Here is an 18,704-nt window from a genome sequence, read left to right as displayed (position 1 = left end):
GGTTCATCTCTGCCTGTTCTTCATCGGGTGTTATAAATGCGGTTTTGATTTGGACTGATTGCTCGCATGCGCGGGACAATCTACAAAACCCATTATTCATTGTGGTCTGTGGTAGTATGTATTAGGGGTCATGTGGGACTGGAAGCCCTAATGTCATTGGCTGACAGATCCCGGGTCCTGGTTGGCCGTTGACCTCTAGCTCCGCCCTGAAGGCGGAGTATAAGAAGCCGGAGTCCTCCCCCGCAGGCCATTCTACTATCGAGCTGCGGGGGAACAGACACGCTTAATAAAGCCTCATCGACTTCACTCTATTCGTCTCACGGAGTCTTTGTGCGCTACAATTTATTAAGCGTGCCTAAAAAGGACTATGGAGCTCAGGATCATCCCGGAATGCCTGAGGATCAGCCCCCACGCAGTGAACGCGGCAGCAGCCTTCAAGCACTGGCAGACTTGTTTTGAGGCCTACCTCAGAACGGCCACCGGCCGGGTCACAGAAGACCAAAAACTACAGGTCCTGCACTCGAGATTAAGCACGGAGATTTTCTCCCTCATCGAAGACGCGGAGGATTTCCAGACGGCGTTCGCAGCACTGAAAAGTCTCTACGTCCGCCCAGTTAACCAAATCTACGCTCGCTACCAGCTCGCGACGAGACGGCAAAGTCCCGGAGAATCGATGGATGAATTCTACGCCGCGCTGCTGATTTTGGGACGAGCCTGCAGCTGCCCTTCGGTGAACGCAAATGAACACACGGACATGTTAATGCGCGATGCTTTTGTGGCAGGTATTAATTCCTCCCAAATCCGCCAAAGACTTCTAAAAAAAGAGTCGCTAGGACTCTCAGAGGCAGGGGCCCTAGCAGCCTCTCGAGACGTGGCCGCGCGTAATACCAACGCCTACGGCCCCGACCGCGCGGCAGCCCATTGGGCTCCGTACGTACCCGTCGCGACAAACCCACCCCCCGCCCCCCGGACACCCCACAGGCTTGCGCGGTCCAAACGCCAAGTCGCACCGGGGGCGCCCGCTGCTATTTCTGCGGCCAGGCGAAACACCCCCGGCAGCGCGGATCGAGCTCTCCACCTTCAACTACGAGATCTTGTATCGTCCCGGAAAGCTGAACGAGCCGTCCGATGCCCTATCCCGCGGCACATGTGCCAACGCACAAATTAACCGCCTCCAAACCCTCCACGAGGACCTCTGCCACCCGGGGGTCACTCGGTTTTTCCACTTTATCAAGTCCCGCAACCTCCCATACTCTTTAGAGGAGGTCCGTACAGTCACAAGGGACTGCCACATCTGTGCGGGATGCAAACCGCATTTTTTCAGGCCGGATGGTGCGCACCTGATTAAGGCTTCCCGCCCCTTTGAACGCCTTAGTCTGGATTTCAAAGGGCCCCTCCCCTCCACCGACCGCAACACATACTTCCTTAATGTGGTGGACGAATACTCCCGCTTCCCATTCGCCATTCCCTGCTCTGACATGACCACGGCCACAGTCATTAAAGCCCTGAACAGCATCTTCACACTGTTCGGTTGCCCCGCATACGTCCACAGCGACAGGGGGTCCTCTTTCATGAGTGCCGAGCTGCGCCAGTTCCTGCTCAGCAAGGGCATAGCCTCAAGCAGGACGACCAGCTACAACCCCCGGGGGAACGGGCAAGTAGAGAGGGAGAACGGCACGGTCTGGAAGACAGTCCTATTGGTCCTACGGTCCAGGGACCTCCCAGTTTCACGGTGGCAGGAGGTCCTCCCGGACGCTCTCCACTCCATCCGGTCGCTATTATGTACGAGCACTAATCAAACGCCTCACGAGCGTCTCCTTGTCTTCCGTAGGAGGTCCTCCTCTGGAACGTCACTGCTGACGTGGCTGGCGGCCCCAGGACCCATCTTGCTCCGAAAGCATGTGCGGGCACACAAGGCGGACCCGTTGGTCGAAAGAGTTCACCTCCTCCACGCGAACCCGCAGTACGCTTACGTGGAGTACCCCGACGGCCGACAGGACACGGTCTCCCTGCGGGATCTGGCGCCCGCCGGCAACACACACACCTCCCCGACACCATTCACCCAACTCCCCCCTTCCTGCCACCGCCGCACCCTGCGACCGCCCCCTTCCCAGGAGAATCGGTTCCCCTCCCCTCAGGCCCGACCAAGAATAAAGCCCAAGCTGAAACCGTAAGGCTCCCGGAGACGACGACACCGGTACAAGCACCACCACCACCACCGGGGCCGAGGCGATCGACACGGGCGACCAGACCGCCCGACCGACTCGTGGCGTCGATCTAAATCAATATATGGACTTTTCACAAGAACATTTTGCTTTTCTCCCGATACCTTCTGTAAATAGTTGAAACAGGACAAAATTGTACATACTGTATTGCCATATGAATGTTTTCCTCCCAGGACCAGCCCTGTAAACCCTTACCACCATGCGAAGCATGACCCCGCGGGTTCATTTTTGACAAGGGGTGAATGTGGTAGTATGTATTAGGGGTCATGTGGGACTGGAAGCCCTAATGTCATTGGCTGACAGATCCCGGGTCCTGGTTGGCCGTTGACCTCTAGCTCCGCCCTGAAGGCGGAGTATAAGAAGCCGGAGACCTCCCCCGCAGGCCATTCTACTATCGAGCTGCGGGGGAACAGACACGCTTAATAAAGCCTCATCGACTTCACTCTATTCGTCTCACGGAGTCTTTGTGCGCTACATGGTCCTCATCTGAGGGGTCATAAGTTGCGCAAGCTTTTCGTCCTGCGTCTGTGGGAGACTAGGATTCAAGTCCATTTTGCCATATTATCTGGGGACAAATGGGTGCGGGCTCCAAAACTGCTGTGAAGTGAATCCACAAGTGTCCAGCAAACGCTGTGGGGTGCTCTGTCTTCTTTTGCCTACACTTATTTAAGCCGATCGCATCAAGGATCGCTGTGTGCATCTCTTGGAATGTGCCTCCTCCTACATTCTGTGGGTCGGGAAGGGCTGCCACGACTGAAGGGTCGAGGCTTAAAACTGTGAGCATCACTTGCTCCTTTTCGTCCAGGCCGTCCATGGTAGCCTGTTGTTTGACTTTCGCGAAAAATTGGTGGGGGTCTGATGTGCGAAGGAACGGTGTAATTTTTCCACACGCGTCCCGTAATTGGGTCACGGTTAACGGGGTTGTGTAAAGGAAATCTGCGTCTCCTTCTGCTGTGGCCCTGCGGTGTGTGGTTACAGGGTTCATGGGGGTGTGTTCTGCCTGTTCGGTTGGGGGTTGGGTGCTTTCCTTTTCTGGTGTTTTTCCTGCGTACATGTCGCATGTACGTATCGATGGGCAGTCTTGTTCAATTCCTGCCAGTCGGGGCCGTTTTCCTGATCTAACTGTGGTCCAAATGTGCTTTGAAACCCATTTTGAATGGAAAGCAGAGATTGCAATTCTGCAATTTGCTTCCGGCACTTTGCGTGGTCTACGGAGCTTGCCTTTCTTCCATCGTAGAAGTATGGAGTACTCGTAGGGCTGCTTTCAAATCATTGCACTGTTTCTGCAATTTCTAAATTTGTTGCTAGGTCTCTTGTCTTACCAAGACCGCACGTTGCGTGTCCTGGTAGGCCTTATCATATTGCGGTTGGAAGCTACTCAAATGCCCGAGACAAGACTGGTGTGCCCTCTTGGTATAATTCACTTCTCTGTCCCTTGCTGCTAACTGCTCTTTTAAATCTCTATTCTCCTTCTTTACTTCGCTCACGTCTACCTCACTACTTCTGTCTCTCTCCTCTGTCTCTCTACGGAGCATCCTAACGACCTCCTCTGTGCCTTGCAATTGTGCCAAACAGGACACGATTGCCATCGGCTTGCGAGCTTTCCCCAAGCTCTTCTTGTGTATCTCTGACAGGTTCTCCCACCAAGTATGTCCTATACTCCCGGGACCTGCATCCTCATTAGCCCAGAATTCACTCCAAAGGGACCATCCTTTCCCTTTGAGATGTTTCCTGATCTCATCTTCCCAAACGGGACATTGTCCTACTCTACTGGTCGCTGCGACCTCGAATTCCTGGGGTTCATAAGACGTTCCATTGCCTTCAATGCCATTTTCTCTATCTAGGTTCTCGACTGAATTTGGAACAAGGGGTGATAAAGTGGTGATGTAAACATGGGTACGGCTTACGCTAATTTCCGGCCGACAAACCTCCCGACAGTTTTACGCAACAAAATCTCTCAAGTTTACCTTATATCCCTGTTAGTACGCATGCATTAACACACTTCCGAATCTCAGAGGCTTGATCAGTACTTGTGGTTTTTCTGTTTTCAATTGGATTCTCAATTCAAATTTGGGTTCTCTCGGAGTGGTTAGGCCACTTCTAAGTCGAGTCCCGGCGGAGTCGCCAGTAAATGTTGCTAACTTGCTTTGTCTCTTAATTTGACTCTGTGTAATTACGTTTGCTCAAGAGTCGCCAGGTATCTTTTGACACCGGTTCAAAATCAAATACTGATCAAAGACTCGATACACCAGTTAGTAAGATCAAAAGCAATGCTCATTTATTTACACACAGTCAAATCTACTCATGCGTAAAACTCTACAACCTAAACTATCACTATTACTAAAAGCCTATACTTAGCTTCGGGTGCTCACTCAGTCAGAGGAACAATGGCCATTGCTCGGTTCTGACGCTGCTGGGTTGAGCTGTTTACAGAATAACAACCAGGAGTGTCTATCTCGTAGCGTGCTTTGACTTGGAACTTACTTGGTCTGGCGTAGCTGCTAGGCAGGTCTCTCCTCGCTGAGAGCCAAGGCTGAGCATTGTTTACCTAAATGTTGCAAGCAGCAGCCAGACCTATCCAGGCATGGTCTCCCCAGAAGATGGCCACCAAAGGAGACCCAGGCCACAGGACGGGAATCGCAGCAGGCCACCTCCACTCCTGATGTACCACCTGGGGATTCACCTAGGCGTAGCATTAGGGCCCTTAAGGCCAGAAAGTTAGACACCAGTTAGGTTGTCCCATGTGCAGCACTTAGGATAGCGATAGGGGCTATGGCACAATCATGCATATACATGTTCACAATTAACACCTGTACATAATATGCATAATGCTCTACCAGAAGGGTGTGAGGGATGGGCTGGTCTAGGCTGGCTGCAGAGGGGGCTCAGGGGGGTGAGGGGTGAGAGGGTGATGGGTGGACATTGGGGGTTGGCCTGGCTCAGGGACTGTGGTGCAGCCAGCGCTCACCTCCGGTGTCTCCCCCCCACCCCCCACTGAACCGTGTCCACCACCGCACCCAAAGGATTCGATGGGACTGTGTGATGGAATGGTCAGCTCGCATGCAGAGATCACGCAGGTGGACGGAGGAAAGTGCTATCATGGCAGGAGGCAGTCATTGGTGAAGAATGTGGAGCACCAGAGCTCTCCCAGAGCGGATGGTCATCATTCTCCATCCCATGGGCCAGACCAGCAGTTACTGCCAACCCAGGGCCTGCACCCCGGAGTAAGGCAGGTAGGAATCACGGAGGGTATTGCAAGAGGATGGGGCATAGCTGTGCAGGGAGGGTGTTCGTGGGAATAGGGTGGCCGACCGGGGGGGGGGGGGGGGGGGGGGGGGGGGGGAGTCTGGGGTGGGCGGTGTAGGGGTAGATTGGAATATGTGTACCGCTGGCCAGGCCCCCTAGTCAGTGAACCTGGAGGCGATTAGAGCGTCACGTTGGCCATAGCGCACACGTTGTGTGGCCTTCTGTGCCTACCTGGGCCCCATGTCCAGCCCACCCTTGCCCTCCCCGCATCCTCCTCATCGGACGAGGACTGGCGTTCATCCTCCTCCAGCACGTCGTCCCTCTGCTGCGTGATGTTTTGAAGAACTCCGCAGGTCATCATGATGCGGGAGACTCTCCAAGCACTGTAATGGATGTTCAGGATGCCAAAGCACTACTTAATCACGCCGGGTCGCTGCATGGGTGTCGTTGTAGCAGGTGTCTGCGTAATTAATGTGTCATGCGCATTGCCTGGCTAGTGGGCACAGACGTGCATGATGTGAATCTCATGATCACACACCAGCTGCATGTTCATCGGGTGGAACCCCTTTCAGTTTGTGAAGACCGGCCTGTTATCTACAGTTTCTCGCAGGGAGACATGCACCCCGTCGATCACCCCTGGACTTGGGGCATCTCGGTGATGGCGGCAAACCCCGCTGCCCGGTCATCCTGGTGCGCTAGGTCCACCATAAATTGATGAATTGTGCCAACTGGACATTTAGGACCTCCGTGACCGCATGGATGCACCTGTGCACCAAGCTCTGTGAGATCCCGGACAGGTGCCCGCTCGGTGCCTGGAAGGGCGGACCCTGTGGCTTAGACGTTCAGGGCAACCGTCACCTTGACAGCCACCGGTCCTCGACTGGCAGGCACTGTCGCCGATACACACGTGGTTTCATGCGGCGCCTCCTTCCCACCTCCTCCTTGTCCTGTTGGGCAGCTGGCTTGGCATCCTCCACAGAACAGCCTCCTATTTCTCTGGGGCAGGCTCCACTGCTGCAGCATCCTCCTCCTCCAGCATATACAGCAGCAGTGAGGAGTTGGGCGACTAGGAGCAAGGTCACCATTACTAGTTGAATTCCAATGTCCATTGTGTACAGGGGGTCAAAGGCCGAATATTAGCATATCCCCATGTCCAACCAGTTCCAACGGACTACATGGTGGCCCCGGTTGGCACTGCGGTCCCTACTCCCTCATGTCCTCCTCCCCCACCTCACCTCTCCCATCTCCACACCCCTGACCTCGTTGGTACCCGGCACCTTAGGGGCCTCTGGCCCTGATGCCCGTACCTGATGCCAGGGGGTACCATCGGCTGGCGCTGCCCTTGCCAGACGTGAAGGGTGATGGACAATTAACCAACTAACTGAAGAAGGAAGCTCAACAAATACTCCTATCCTCAATGCTAGGAGAGCCGACCACATCAGTACAAAAGGGGCTCAAGCATTTACATCAAATTTTAGCCAGTAGTGCTGAGTAGAATATCCATCTCAGCCTCCTGCTGAGGTGTCCAGTATCACAGATCATAGAAATTACAGTGCAGAAGGAGGCCATTCGGCCCATCGAGTCTGCACCGTCTCTTGGAAAGAGCACCCTACCAAGGTCCACACCTCCATCCTATCCCCATAACACAGTAGCCCCACCCAACACTAAGGGCAATTTTGGACACTAAGGGCAATTTAGCATGGCCAATCCACCTACCCTGCACATCTTTGGACTGTGGGAGGAAACCGGAGCACCCGGAGGAAACCCACGCACACACGGGAGAATGTGCAGACTCCACACAGACAGTGACCCAAGCCGGGAATCGAACCTGGGACCCTGGAGCTGTGAAGCAATTGTGGTATCCACAATGCTACCGTGCTGCCCCAGATGCCAATCTTCAGCCATTTCAATCCACTCCACATGATATCCAGGAACAGCTGAAGGTAGTACTAGATACTGCAGTGGCTGATCTGCCTAACTCCTGGGCTGAATTTTTGGGGCCCCCTGAAGTCAAGACCAGAAGAAGAGGAAGGTGGAGGCAAAATGGTCAGCACCGGATGGCGTGACAATTTCTTTAAAAAAAAAATTTAGAGTACCCAATTCATTTTTTCCAATTAAGGGGCAATTTAGCGTGGCCAATCCACCTAACCTACACATCTTTGGGTTGTGGGGGCGAAACCCACTCAAGAATGGGGAGAATGTGCAAACTCCACACGGACAGTGACCCAGAGCCGGGATCGAACCTGGGACATCGGCGCAATGAGGCATCAGGGCTAACCCACTGTGCCACCGTGTTGCCCGGCATAACAATTTAAAGGTGCCTGTACGGTTGCAGCAATGAAGCCAATTAAAGGTGTTGAAAAGTTCACTTCGACCTTGTCGGGGATTGAAGTTAACTTTTTAAAGGGCTGGGCCTTGTAGTCTGCAACTTGTGGTTGATATAGCTGCACACATTTCAACAGTAATTGAACTTTAAAAAACTATTTTGTTTGTTATAAAGTACTTGCCTGGAGCTATATAAATGTGTCATTTTCCCCTTATCCTTCTAATTAGATTAGTAATTTATTCAAACATCATTCAAAAGTTTTATTTCATTCAATGACTGGTTATTAGCCCTTCTGATAAGTCAGCTACAAAATTAACAATAATTCTAATTTTTCTCTACAAGGTAAATGGAAAATTAATAATACAATCAAAAGAAATTGAACAAAAATGGGATGATCTTGGTCTGCCATCAGACATTCTGAGACGCATAATGACTGTGGGTGCTTTTGGCGCTGAGATTGAATGGATGAAATTTTTTGCATTGTGTTGTAGCATTCTTGATCCTGTAAGTATTCTTTCAGTATTTTACTTTTTATTTATAACTGTATTCTGCTAAATCTTGGGCTATTGGAAACTGTTTGCTATCATACGTAAGAGATATTTTTATCTATATAAATAGAATGCAGAACATTTTGGGAAGTTGAAAAGAGAATGGAAATTCACCCAAGATGTCAAATATTTGAAATTGCAGAAAACAAGACAGATCTAACAGTAAAAAGAGACATTTCAATATTAAAAGTGGAGATAGAAGAATTCTTAGAAAGGATAAGATTCTAGATTTTGTATATTGGTTAATTAAATGTACAGAATAGGAATGTTAGAATTGGAAGAAGCCATTTGGCCCCTCACACCTGTTCTGTCATTCAATGGGTTCATATCTAAGTGGCAAGCTAACCGCTCGGCTGGATTTCTGGGGACCACACAAAGTCAGGAATGGAAGCAGGGGCGGGGTAAAAATGTCAGTATCGGATGGCATGTCAATTTCAAGGTACCAATCCTAGTGCAAGCAATGACTCTCAATGCAGGGGGGGGCAGGACAGGAATCCTGCTGTCTTCCCAATTAATGCCAATTACAGGTGTTAAAAAGTTCACAGGGCTTGGAAGGGTCTGAAGTTACAACTTCTGAAGTACTGGAAAACTTACCTGCATCTACAGAAACTAAAGGCAGGCTGGTACCTAGTTGGTAGATAGTCATGGCTGCTCCAAGGCATCATCCAGTCCCTAAGAAGATCTGCGGGACAAAGGGGTGTTGTAGTATGCCTTTAGAGGATAGCAGCATGCTATCACTAAAAGGGAAGTGTATCTGGAAGTGCACTGGAGGGGGTGCAGAGGCGATTCACTAGAATGTTGCTTGGAATGGAGCATTTAAGTTATGAAAAGAGGTTGGATAGGCTTGGGTTGTTTTCGCTGGAGCAGAGAAGACTGAGGGTGACTTAATCGAGGTGTACAAGATTAGGAGGGGTAGGGACAGGGTGGATAGGAAGACCCTTAGTTGAAGGGTCAGTTATGAAGGGACACAAGTTCAAGATGAAGATCAGGAGGTTTAAGGGGGATTTGAGGAAAAAACATTTTTACCCAGAGGGTGGTGACAGTCTGGAATGCACTAGCTGGGAGAGTGATAAAGGCAGGTTGCCTCACATCCTTTAAAAGTTACCTGGATGTGCACTTGGCACGTCATAACATTTAAGGCTATGGGCAAGTGCTGGCAAATAGGATTAGGCAGGCACGTCAGGTGTTTTCATGCATTGGTGTAGACTCAATGGGCCGAAAGGCCTCCTGCACTGTTTCATCCTGTGACTCTGTGATCATGTGATCCAGTCTCAGTTTCATTTCGGCGTGAGAGCTGAACACAGCACACACAGCCCTGCTGCTGGTAACTTCAACCTTTTTATCCATGTGTATATGTTCTTGTGCCTAGTGTAAATAAATGAACCCATTGCATGTTTACACAATCTCTTCTGAGTGATTGTGTATTGATTTGGGCCAGGGTTTAGAAAACGCCAAAGTATATCATGGAGTTCACCTGACCCACGACATTTAATAGATTTTGGTTATGGGGACCACAAGGGTCCACTCTCCAGGTGTTATGCAACAGAGACCTTAAGTATTTTAAAAAACAAAACAATGTTTATTCTATGAATCCCGTTAACATTTTATAAACACACAGTAAACATCATATCAACTACCAACACATGTAACCCCACAGATACAATACTCTGCAGGTAACCCCTAATACCTTTCCTCGCAACATCCATAAGTTAAACCCTTTTTAACAAAGACAGCAGGTTTTAATTCTCTACAGAAACAGGTATTACTTTGAAATCATCAAGTGAGCTGAAGACATTCTTTAGCTTGTAGAGAGAGAGATCAGAATATCTTGCTTTGAACGCAGCTCTCCAACACTGAAAATGAAACCAAAAACAGAGCCACAAAGCAGCTTTTCTGCTCAAATCAAAAGTAAAAGACAGAAAGACAGCCCAGCTCCACCCACACACTGATCACTGCAGCTATTTGATAAACACCCATTTCTTAAAGGTACATCCACCTAAAACCTCCCCCCCAAGAAAAAAAACCCATCAACTTCAAGATGGTTTCATTTTTCACCTTTTCACTTTCCTTTAAGAAATACTGACAGTAAAATACTTTTTCGTTTCACAAAACAAAACACGCAAACAGGTACAATAACATAGTCCATTTTAGTTCTTCCTCCTTCGAAGCTGCTTCTCTTCATCACATTCGTGACAAACCATCGGCTATCACGTTTTCTCGTCCTGCCACATGTATTATTTTTAAATGAAATGGCTGTAACAATAATCTCCATCGAAACAGTCTGGCATTGTTATTCCGGAATCGCTCCAAAAAGGTCATTGGATTATGATCAGTATATATAATTATGTCAGATGGATTGCTGGTCACATAAATGTAAAAATGTTGCATGGCCAGCACCAAGATCAAAGACCCCTTCTCACTCATTGAATATTTCTTCTGGTGCGTGTTTAATTTCTTGGAAAAATAACCAATAGGCCGCTCTAGCCCTTCGTCGTCTTGTAGAAGCACCGCACCTACGCCCACATCACTCGCATCAACAGCCACTTTGAATGGTTTTGTATAATTTGGGATGGCTAACACAGGAGCAGTGGTTAACACAGCCTTCAGGCCATCAAAGGCCTGTTGACACTCCGCTGTCCACTTCAATTTGCTACACTTCTTTAGCAAGTCCGTCAGTGGAGCGACCACACTGCTAAAGTTAGGCACAAACTTCCGGTAAAATCCACTCATGCCAAGAAATCGCATTATTTCCCTTCATGTCGAGGGTATTGGAAACTCCCCAATAACTTTTGTTTTCACATCCCGTGGACCATTCGACTCTGTTCGATTGTATGGCCAAGGAAAGTGACTTGGGCTTTTCCAAATTCACTTTTGGCTAGGTTTGCTACCAAACCCGCCTCCTGAAGTCGATCGAATAACTCCATTAAATGCTTCAAATGTTCTGTCCATGTCTGGCTAAAAATTACCAGATCGTCGATGTATAATTGGGTAATCCTGAAACAGCTTTGTTAGTTAACCGTTGAAATGTCGCCGGGGCGTTTTTCATGCCAAATGGCATAACTCTGAATTGGTATATACCATCTGGAGTCACAAAAGCTGAAATCTTCCTCGTCCTTTCGGATAAAAGTACCTGCCAATAACCTTTAAGTAAATCCAGTTTGGAAATAAAAGCTGATTGTCTCACTTTCTCAATGCAATCATCCAAGTAGGAATTGGAATAAGAGTCCGTTCTTGGAACTGCATTAACCTTTCTATAGTCCACATACAACCGTTGGGTACCGTTCGGTTTTGGTACCATCACTATAGGCGAGTTCCATTGGCTGCAACCCACTTCAATTATACCATTTTTAAGCATACTTTAAAATTCTTTGTTAACCTGTGCCAATTTTAAAGGGTTAAGTCTATATGAAGGTTGTTTAATTGGAACAGCATTTCCCACTTCTACATAACGTATAGCCATTTTAGTACTTCCCAACTTATCTCCACAAACTTGCCCATGTGATATCAATAACTCTGTCAGGTCAGTTTGTTTTTCCTCTGGAAGGTAATTCAACAATTTGTCCCAGTTTTTAAGAACATCCTCGTTTTCCAACACTGAAAATGAAACCAAAACAGAGCCACAAAGCAGCTTTTCTGCTCAAAACGAAAGTAAAAGACAGAAAGACAGCCCAGCTCCACCCACACACTGACATCACTGCAGCTAGTCCTTGCAAGGAAGCACAAAACAAATGAACCGCCGAGGGCCATGGTGGTACGGTTCCACCACTTCTCAGATAAGGAACGAGTCCTGCGATAGGCTCAAAAGGAGCGGAGCAGCAAGTGGGAGAACAGCGTAATCCGCATCTACCAGGACCTGGGAGCAGAATTGGCCAAGTGGCGCGCCGGATTCAACCGTGCTAAGGCGACCCTCCACAGCAAAGGGGTGAAGTTCAGGCTGTTGCATCCGGCGAGGCTGTCGGTCACATATCAAGATCACCACCTTTACTTTGATACACCGGATGAGGCGTGGAATTTCATCAAGCAAGAAAAGTTGGACTCGACGTAAAGGACAGTCACACTGGGACGTTACTCTGGTGGGGATGTTAATTGCTGAGTAGCCAGAGGGAGCGACATTATGTTGTTCCCTCTGATTTTTGTTTGTTGACTGTTTCTTCGACCATGTTTTAGGCTCTTGTAGAGCTCGGCCGCAGAGGGAGGAGAGGGGCCCTACACGTAGGGCTGCTCTCCTGGCAGCTGGAGCCATTTCTTTTGTGGGGCCGGGTTTGCGCCTGGGGTTTGTTGTTTGTTTCGTTGGGGGGGAGGGGCGGAAAATGTTATTTGGGGGCCGTTGAAGCAGATAAGTTGGGCTTTCCACAGGGAGGGAGGGGCCCAAAAAATGGGGCATCTGGATAATCGGAGACAGAGGCGGGAGCGGCCGGGGTCAGCATGGATCAGCTGACTCGCGGAAGCGTAATTGGGGGAGAGCCAGTGTTAAGCGGGTGCTTGACTTGGGGGTTTGGGATCACGGGGCTGCTGGGGGGGAGGGGGGTAGGGATGGGATGCTGCTTTGCTGACAGAAAAGGAGCCAACATGGGGGAACAGAGGGAGAGTCGGGGAGGGGGGGGGGCGGGGGGGGGGGTCTCCAATGGGAGGGCTCAAGGAGGCGGGGGCGCAGGCTCGTGGCTGGCCGATAAAGGAAGATGGCTAATCGGCAGGGGAGGGTGGGGGGGTTAGCCCCCCATCCAGGCTGATCACATGGAATGTGCGGGGCCTGAATGGGCCAGTCAAAAGGGCTCGAGTGTTCTCGCACCTAAAGGGGTTAAAGGCAGACGTAGCCATGCTACAGGAGACGCACCTAAAACTTGCAGACCAAACAAGATTGAGAAAAGGGTGGGTGGGCCAAGTGTTCCATTCGGGGCTGGATTCAAAGACCAGAGGAGTAGCAATCCTGGTCAGCAAACGGGTGGCTTTTGAGGCAGGGAATATTGTGGCTGACCAGGGGGGCAGATACATAATGGTTAGCGGGAAGCTGCAGGGGACTCAGGTGGTGCTAATGAACGTTTACGCCCCGAGCTGGGACGACGTGGAATTTTTATTTTTTTATTAAAAAATTTTTTTTTTTAAATTCTCCTCCATTTTCACATTTTCGCCCACATTTACATCCATCAACAATAAACAATAATCAGCAAGATATGTCAGTCCCCATAATAACAACGATCCCATCTACCCACCAACCCCCAAACCTCAACCCGCATGTTTACATAAACAAATGACAAAAGGGAATCAGGGATTACCCGTAGTCACCCTTAATCTTACACAGCTCCCACCCCAGGTCTCCAGCTCCTCCCGTCCACTGCCTCTTGTAAAACTCCTCCCCCCACCCTCGGTTCCTTCCCCCCCAACTTTCCACCCCGGCTAGACCACTCGGACCCTGTTCTGTCAGGCTCCGATGGCCGCAGCCCCTCCCCCACCTCACTCCCGTTCACTGGCCGGCACAAACCGGCCAGCGTGGAGGCCCCCGCCCGGGTCCCTTTCCCACTTGCCTGGCCCCAGGAAAGCCCAAAGATCCCCTTTTAGCACACAAACCCCGCATATCCACCTACACCCCAAAGAACTCTCATTTTGAGTGAAAGTCCCATCCCTTCCCTTGTCCAAATATATACCACCTTGGCTCCTTTAATCTCTGCACCCGCGCGCAGTGATACAAAAAAGAAGAAAATACAGTCATGAGGTTACATCGGCACATGGCCATTCCTCAATTTGTCAGTTCTGCCACAGTCCTTTTGCTTTCGCAAACTCCTCCGCTGCTTCCGCCGTTCCAAAATAAAAGTCCCTGAGCTTGTAAGTCACCCTCAGCTTCGCTGGATATACAATGCCGCACCACACCTTGCTAATGTACAGTGCCCTCTTCACCCGGTCCTTGCCAGCTCCACCGTAAAGTCCTGGTATACACGTATACCAGCTCCAGCCCACTGCACCACCCGCTTCTGCTTGGCCCAGCTCAGGACCTTCTCCTTCACCCTGTACCTACGGAAGCACAGAGTCACTGCCCTTGGCGGCTCACTCGCCTTTGGTACAGGCCTACACGACCGATGAGCCCGATCCAGGGGTCCTCCCCCTCCCCCAATAGTTTTGCCTGCATCGCGGCAAAATACTCAGTCGGCTTCGGTCCTTCAATTCCTTCAGGCAGCCCCACAATCCTCAAGTTCTGTCGCCTGGATCTATTTTCCAGGTCTTCCATTTTTCCTCGCAGATCCTTGTTAGTATCCATCACCTGCCGCATCTCTTTCCCCATCGAGGCAAGTTGATCACCGTGCTGCAATAATGTCTCCTTCACTTCCTTCAGTGCCTCCCCTTGCTCTCGCACCTCCGCCACTGCGCTCGCCACCTCCGTCCTCACCGGGGAAACCGCCTCCTCCACCAGCACACTCAAAACCTCCCTCATCTCCTTCCTCACCGTCTTCATGCATTTCGCAACCTGCGCCAACTGCTTTTCAAATTCCGCAGCCATCACCTTGGTTATTTCTTCAGCCGTAAGCAGTGCGGCCTTCCCTGGTGCTCCAGCCTCCATTTTTCCTGGTGACCCCGCGGTGACCTTTCCACTCCCCGACGGACCTCCAGCTGTTTTTTTTTCGGCCTTTTTTTTGCTCACCCTCGACATTTTTCTTTGTTTTTTTTCCCTCCTGTGTCTTCACAGTGCCTCCTCCGTGCCTTCTCCCTGCTTCTGCCGCCTCCATGGACCCTGGGACCGGGCTTAAAGCCCCGAAAATGCCGTTCCCGAGCGGGAGCTCTCCATTGTGCTGCTGCCTCCCGCCCGCCGTCACCGGAAGTCCGACGTGGAATTTATGAGACGCACGCTGGGTAAAATTCCGGACTTAGACCCACACAATCTGATCATGGGGGGTGACTTTAACACAGTTATAGACCCTGTATTGAACCGGTCAAACCCCAGGTCGGGGAAGCGACCAGCGGTGGCTAAAGAACTGAGGGGATTCATGGAACAGGTGGGGGGCTTAGACCCGTGGAGATTCGCCCGACCAAGGGCGAAGGAGTTCTCTTTCTTTTCCCATGTCCACAAAGTCTACTCCCGTATAGATTTCTTTGTGATGAGCAGGGCGTTAATCCCTAGGATGGAGGGGACAGAATACTCAGCCATTGCAGTCTCCGATCATGCTCCACACTTGGTGGATTTGCGTCTTGGGGAGGAGAGAGGTCAGCTCCCACTATGGAGGCTAGATGTGGGGCTGCTAGCAGACGATGAGGTTTGTGGGCGGATAAGGAGGAACATTAAAAATTACCTGGAAACTAATGATATGGGGGAGGCAGCGGTGTCCACTGTGTGGGAGGCCCTCAAGGCAGTTATCAGAGGGGACTTGATCTCTATCGGATCCCATAGAGAGAAGAAAGAAAGAGCGGAGAGAGAAAGGCTAGGCGGGAGATACTCAGAGTAGACAGGAGCTACTCGGAGACCCCTGAGACGGGGCTACTGAAAGAGTGCCGGAGGCTGCAGGCGGAATTCGATCTGCTGATCACTGGGAAGGCAGTAGCACAGCTGAGGAAGGCCAAAGGGGCTGTCTACAAATACGGGGAGAAAGCGAGTAGAATGCTGGCGCACCAACTTCACAAGAGGGAGGCGGCCAGGGAAATTGGGGAAGTACGGGATAAGGAGGGCAACGCAGTCATAGACCCAGAGGGGGTGAATAAAGTCTTTTGGGCGTTTTACGGTAAATTGTATGAATCAGAGCCCCCACTGGGAGTGGAGGGGATGAAGCAACTCATGGACCAACTGAGGTTTCCAAAGGTGGAAGAGGATCTGGTGGAGGGACTGGGGGCCCCGATAGAGCTGGAGGAGATGGTAAAAGGTCTAGGGAACATGCAGTCGGGCAAAGCCCCGGGGCCAGACGGTTACCCTGTAGAATTCTACAAGAAATTTTCGGAACTGAAGTGCCCACTCCTAATAAGGAACTTTAATGAGGCCAAAGAGAGAGGGACCCTCCCCCCAACAATGTCACAGGCCTCGATCTCACTCATCCTCAAACGAGAGAAAGATCCGCTACAGTGTGGATCTTATAGACCGATATCGCTCCTGAACGTAGACGCCAAACTGCTGGCCAAGATCTTGGCTGCTAGAATTGAGGACTGTGTCTCTGGGGTGATAGGGGAGGATCAGACAGGCTTCGTCAAGGGCAGGCAATTGAACTCCAATGTACGGAGGCTCCTAAACATCATCATGATGCCCTCAGCGGGAGGGAGGCAGAAGTGGTGGCGCCGATGGACGCAGAGAAAGCCTTTGACCGGGTGGAATGGGAGTACCTGTGGGAAGTGCTAAGAAGGTTTGGATTCGGTGAGGGGTTCATAGGTCCAGCTACTCTATCAGGCCCCCGTGGCAAGTGTGTGCACGAACAGGGTGAGGTCGGAAAACTTTAGGCTCCACCGGGGGATGAGGCAAGGGTGCCCCCTCTCCCCGTTATTATTCGCCCTTGCGATAGAGCCGCTGGCTATAGCGCTGCGGACTTCAAAGAACTGGCAGGGGTTAGTTCGGGGGGGGAGCATCGGGTCTCACTTTATGCGGATGATGTGCTCCTGTACATCTCGGACCCACTAGAGGGGATGGGGGAGGTTATGCAGATTCTGAGGGACTTTGGCAATTTCTCGGGGTACAAACTAATCGAGAAAAAAAGCGAGATGTTTGTGATCCAAGCTAAGGGGCAGGAAAAGAGACTGGGAGAGCTTACGCTGAAGATGGTCGAGAAGAGCTTTCGGTACCTAGGGATACAGGTGGCTCGAAAGTGGGAGACCCTCCACAAGCTTAATCTATCTCGGCTGGTAGAGCAGATGGAGGGGGACTTCAAAAGTTAGGACATGCGGGGAGGGTGCAGAACATTAAGATGACGGTTCTCCCCAGATTCCTGTTCGTCTTCCAGTGCCTTCCCATCTTCATCCCTAAGTCCTTCTTAAAGCGGGTGAACAAGATCATCTCGGGATTCTTATGGCAAATAAGACACCGCGAGTAAAGAGACTGTACCTAGAGCGCAGTCGGGGGCGGGGGGGGGGTGGCAGGGATTTGCTGAGGCAATGTCCAAGGTCTTAGACACGCGGGTGGTGCCGAGTCCAGAGATAGCGATCTTTCGTGTGTCAGACGATCCGCGAATTCAGGAAGCGAAAGAGGCCGACGTATTGGCCTTTGCCTCCCTGGTAGCCCGGAGACGGATCCTTTTAATGTGGAGGGACTCGAAGCCCCCGAGTGTAGAGATCTGGGTTAGTGACATGGCTGGGTTTCTCAGTCCCGAGAAAATAAAGTTTTCATTGAGAGGGTCCATGACGGGGTTCTCTCGGAGGTGGCAGCCGTTCCTCGACTTTCTAGGAGAGCAGTCAAGGTCAGCAGCAGCAGCATCCCGGGGGGGAATTGTTACGTAGTATTGTTCTTTTCTCTGTATATATGGTTAACATTTATTTTGTTATGTTAATTGTTGCGTACGGTTATGCAAAAAACTATGTTTTTGACAAAAATTTGAATAAAAATAATTTAAAAAAAAAAATTCCACCAATGCCCGTCTACGGGCATCGGTTCACATTATTGAACGATCACAAGCTGCAGCTGGGGTTATTCAAGGAGGACAGGGACATCCAAGCCAAATTTCAAAGATGGGCCCTCTTCCTGATGGCGTAAGAATACGCCCGTGAACACCACCCATGGACGTATATTTTGCATGCGTACACTTTGAATAAGCTCCCACTTCCGACGAGGCCGCTGACACTCCCCAGGGCCGACGAGGTTGTTCCTGCGATGCATTTTATTGATACATTGCCGGTCACGGCAGCCTGGATACGTGAAAGGACTCAGACCGACCCCGTGTTATTAACATTTCGTCATATCATCTTGTATGGGGCCCTGCATCACCCCCGCCCCAGCGAACTGAAGGCTTTTATCACAAAGATCACTGAATTCAGCATGAAGGATGGTATACTTCTGTGGGGGATGTGCATGGTGGTTCCACAAAAGGGCCAAAGTCCCATCTTGGCAGGCCTCCATAATGGGCACACCGGCGTGTCAAAAATAAAGATGTTCGCCATAATTACATGTGGTGGTCAACAGTTTGGATGAGTGGGTGGTCCAGACACTCAAGCGTAGAATGATTAAGCAGCCCACCGGTCACTTGACAGGTGTTTGACCCACTTGCTTTTTCACGACCACACCACACTGCACGCCGCCAGGGCTGCTGGTGCATTGCCCTGTCAGACATGCCCCCTATATGGTTAGCACCAGGCGACACGGTCCATGTGAGCAATTTCAGAGACAGTGCCAAGTGGGCTCTAGGCAATGTCATTCGGCAGACCAGGCCAGTGTCATAACTGGTTCATATGCGGGACCAAGAATCA

At 50.7% G+C, this 18,704-nt stretch overlaps 1 protein-coding gene across 1 annotated transcript in view; it reads left to right on the top strand.

Moving 5' to 3' along the window:
- Positions 1-18,704, top strand: part of LOC140407786 (ropporin-1-like) — a 170,205-nt gene that overhangs the window by 107,079 nt on the left and 44,422 nt on the right. The window contains exon 4 of the mRNA XM_072495049.1: positions 8,140-8,301. Coding sequence (XP_072351150.1) covers positions 8,140-8,301 — 162 coding nt within the window. The remainder of the gene's footprint in view (positions 1-8,139; positions 8,302-18,704) is intronic.

This window comes from Scyliorhinus torazame, chromosome 2, assembly GCF_047496885.1.
Source record: "Scyliorhinus torazame isolate Kashiwa2021f chromosome 2, sScyTor2.1, whole genome shotgun sequence".
Lineage (NCBI taxonomy): Eukaryota > Metazoa > Chordata > Chondrichthyes > Carcharhiniformes > Scyliorhinidae > Scyliorhinus > Scyliorhinus torazame.
Note: the sequence above shows the minus strand (reverse complement) of the source record. Positions and strands in the feature narration are given on the sequence as shown.